Source organism: Numida meleagris, chromosome 3, assembly GCF_002078875.1.
Source record: "Numida meleagris isolate 19003 breed g44 Domestic line chromosome 3, NumMel1.0, whole genome shotgun sequence".
Taxonomy (NCBI): Eukaryota; Metazoa; Chordata; class Aves; order Galliformes; family Numididae; genus Numida; species Numida meleagris.
Window position 1 is genome coordinate 109,332,975 of NC_034411.1, and position 3,626 is coordinate 109,336,600.

General features: G+C 49.0%; 1 protein-coding gene across 2 annotated transcripts in view; it reads right to left on the bottom strand.

The window, feature by feature from the left end:
* Positions 1-3,626, bottom strand: part of TFAP2B (transcription factor AP-2 beta) — a 37,858-nt gene that overhangs the window by 19,030 nt on the left and 15,202 nt on the right. Inside the window, exons 2-3 of one of the 2 annotated variants that reach the window (XM_021391518.1) lie at positions 3,423-3,449; positions 1,646-2,104 (exon numbers count right to left, since the gene is read on the bottom strand). In XM_021391518.1, coding sequence (XP_021247193.1) covers positions 1,646-2,104; positions 3,423-3,449 — 486 coding nt within the window. The remainder of the gene's footprint in view (positions 1-1,645; positions 2,105-3,422; positions 3,450-3,626) is intronic. The other variant, XM_021391519.1, reaches the window with a different exon arrangement.

A 3,626-nucleotide genomic window follows, 5' to 3' on the forward strand; every position in this document is an offset into this window, starting at 1 on the left:
TTCTTTCCTTCCTTCTTTCCTTCCTTCTTTCCTTCCTTCTTTCCTTCCTTCTTTCCTTCCTTCTTTCCTTCCTTCTTTCCTTCCTTCATCCCTCACCCTTTTTTTCTTCCTTCCTTCCCCCCTTCCCTTCTCCTTCTCTTTCTTTTCTCTCTCTCCCTCTTCATTCCCCCTTTCTTCCCCTCTTTCCCTCTCCCTCCCCTCTCCTCTCTCTCTCACAAGAGCCAACAATTACCGGCTTTTATTTGGAAAAGGTATAAATATCAAAGCACAAACAGCACTTAACGCCTCTCGCTTGCACAGCGAGAGAGAGAGAAGGGCAGAGAGAGCAGAGCCTCTTGCTGCACTCGGAGAGGAATGCGAGCCGAGACCTGCACACCGCTCCCGTGGGGCTCACGACTACCCCCAGGTCTCCCAAACCAGCTTGGAAACCCGCAGAAACCAGTGACCCATCGGTCACTGAGCTCAGAGGCAGCAGCACAACCGGGCAGAAAAACCTCCCTGTTCCTGAAGTCCTCATCCCCAGCCAAGCTCGGGGATTTCTGCAGCCCTAAGACAGTCCTCAGGCTGATGCCACACATCCCCTCTGCTCCTCTGCCGCTGATTCACACCATGTTTACTAAGATCCTTTTTCACTGCTATTCTTCCCCTCTTCTCTTCTCCTTCCTTTCCCCTTGTCTATAACTTCGAAATCTACACGTCGTTCCCTCGTCCCTACCGCTGCATATTGCAAGTTTTAACATATAGCCTCTTAATATCTCTGACAGATAAACTTCGAAGAAAGAAAGAAAGGCAGCTCCCAAACCCCGACTTTCTGAAGCCCGATGCTGGACCCGGAGGCTACAGCCTTCCCCCCCGCCCCCACCCCGGGGCCGTGCCTTGTTCCAGCAAGGTGCCAACCGCCCCAGCACCGAAGCTGTTAAGGGCCATTCTGTTTTTAGGAAATAACACGTGACGATGAGTTTCGCGTGGGATGGGGGAAGGCTGAGAAATGCTGCGCCTTCGGCCCCGTGAAACTCCTTTGTCATCCGAAGGAGAGAACCGAACTAGTTAAAATCAGTGCTACCCTAACAATTGTATTTAAAAAGGGAGGGAGGGGGATGGCTCAGTCCTGATGGCCCCTCTTGTTTTGGGTTCTGTTGATATTTTCCCTCGTTCACGGATGGAAAAAAAAAATAATTAAAAGAAAAAAAAAAAAAGTGGTAATTTGACAGTTTCATCCAAGTCCCCGGAGTGCAGGAAATTAGCGTTCGGGGGTGGAGGGGGAGTTGAGATTGCATGGGAAATAGCTGGGATTTGAAAAGCCAGGCTTCAACCCTGCCAGCTTTGGGAGCACGTGGAGCGTTTAGAGCCTGCCTTCCCCACGCACTCTGCTGGTTCGCGTGCGGCTTGCAACAAACAGTTCGCAAAGCAGAGCCCGTGCGTGACAGCGATGAAATAAATTCGCCACACACACACACATATATATAAATATAGGAAAAAAAAAAAGAAAGAAAGTGGGGGAGGGAAGGGGCAATATCGCCAACATCATCATCACCTCAAGTGCGACAAAAAAGCGTTTTAACTCATACCCAAACCACTGTAAACTCTCAGCGATCCTTCCCAGCTGGAAGGCATCTCCCAAGGAGAAAGAAGCGCGGTGCCTTACCTGGACTTCCTCCATCCCCGGGTGCCCGATGCCGTGCAGAGAAAGGCTGTCCCCCATGCCGGAGTCAAGGCCATGGTGAGCTGAGTGCAGCAGGACATCTGGCCTTCGTACCGAGTGGTAGTCCCGCCTGGGGTCCAGTCCCGAGAGCTGGGGCAGGGCGGCCCGAGGCTGTGGCAGCAGTGACCCGGCGTCTGATCCCACCTCTTGCCTCTGCCTCTGTCCCCAGGGGTGCTGCTGGGGTTGATGCAAGGGGTTTAGGGAGTAGGGGTCATTGACATGGGAGTAAGGGTCCTGGCTTTGGTGGTAAGGAAGAGGCTGGTAGGGGGGTGGGAAATAAGGCGGCTGGAAATCCGAGGACGGGGTGTGAGAGAGCGGAGGAGCGCTGGAGTAGGGTCCCTGGGAGACGGATCCCAGCTGGGACAGCCTGGAACTGTGGCTGGGCACTCCATCATGCCGGTCCTACAGGCGGGATGAAAGGAAAACAACAACAACAACAAAAAAAAAGAGGAGCTTTTTTTCTTTCTTTCTTTTTTTTTCTTTAATATATATATAAAGAACTCAAACCCAGCAGCAAATCACCCACCCCAACATAAAATAAAGGAAAAGTAAAACCGTGGTGAACCAGCGTTCGTTCGTGCCCCCCTCCCCCGCAGCACGTTAGCAATGTCCCAGGGCTTCGTACCCAGAACTATTCCCAGGAATAATTCGGGAAGGGCCAAGAGGGGGAGGGAGAGGCGCTTAATGTCATAATTAAAAATGTAGGACTGATGCTCCGTATACGACGTGTGACTCCACTCTAGCAACACGATTCTCCCTCCACTGGTCCCCCAAAATAAAACCAAAAGTTAAAAAAAAAAAGAAAAAAAAAGAAAAAAAAAAGAGAGAACCCTCAAACCCATCCCTCCTAGCCACCCACCCCCTCGTCCTGCCCGAAGTTTCCCAGCGTCTCTTTATTCCCTGTGCTGAAGCCCTGCAACTCAACATCACCGACCCATCTTCACGTGGGAAAAAAAAGACCCGAAGGGAAAGTTGCACTTCTCGGAGGAGCCCGAGGTAAGGAGTTGTCCGAGAAAAGACTTGGGAAAAAAAAAATAATAATAAAAATAAATAAATAAATCGCGGGGACCCTTTGTATGAAGGAGTCTAACCCTAATGATAATAATATTAATAATAATAAAAACCAAACAGAATAAAAAATGAAACATCTGTGTTGAACAAATCCAACCGCTATGATTTCTGCAGGAACTTCCAGTGTCTTTTTGTCTCTTTTTCCAATACTATATTCCGGAGAAAGAGGTGGGAGGGGAGGGGGGGGGGGGATAATGGTAATGTAAAGTCTTTTGGGGTGTGGGGGGGTTGTGGGAAAGTGTGTGGAGGCTTCAGAGAAAAGGTGGGAGCGGACTTTTGTCCAACTCCATCGCTCGGAAGCTGCGAGGCGAAAAGTACCCAAGAAAAATAGGTATTCCACGAAGTGCGGCTCGTACCCCCACAAGCAATGGCACACATGGTTTAAAAAAAAAAAAAAAAAGGGGGAAAAATAAAGTTTTTTTCCCTGCTCTCCCCCCACCCACCCCCCCCAACCCCCTCAATCTCCCCTAGCTCAAATCGAGAACACACAATGCAAAAAGGGAGAAGCAGCTGCAAGCCTCCTCCAATTATTGTGCTAAATTACCAAGCCAAAGGCGTTTAAAAGAGAGAGAGGGAGAGAGAGAGAGACAACAGATCGAGAGAGAGAGAGAGAACATGCAATTCTAGTACAACATGGATCCAAACTCACCATGGCGGAATAGGTGTGGACTAACATCTGGAAATAAAAAAAGTCTTGTAATAGCTAAAAATCAAAGAGTGGCGATAACGCTAATATTTGGAGGGAAAAAAAAAAAAAAAAAACACCCCAAAAATATATCAAGGAGATCTGCAAAGGGACGTGTTGGACACAGGAGAACAGCTTGAGATATTTCGGAGACTATCCATCAAAAAA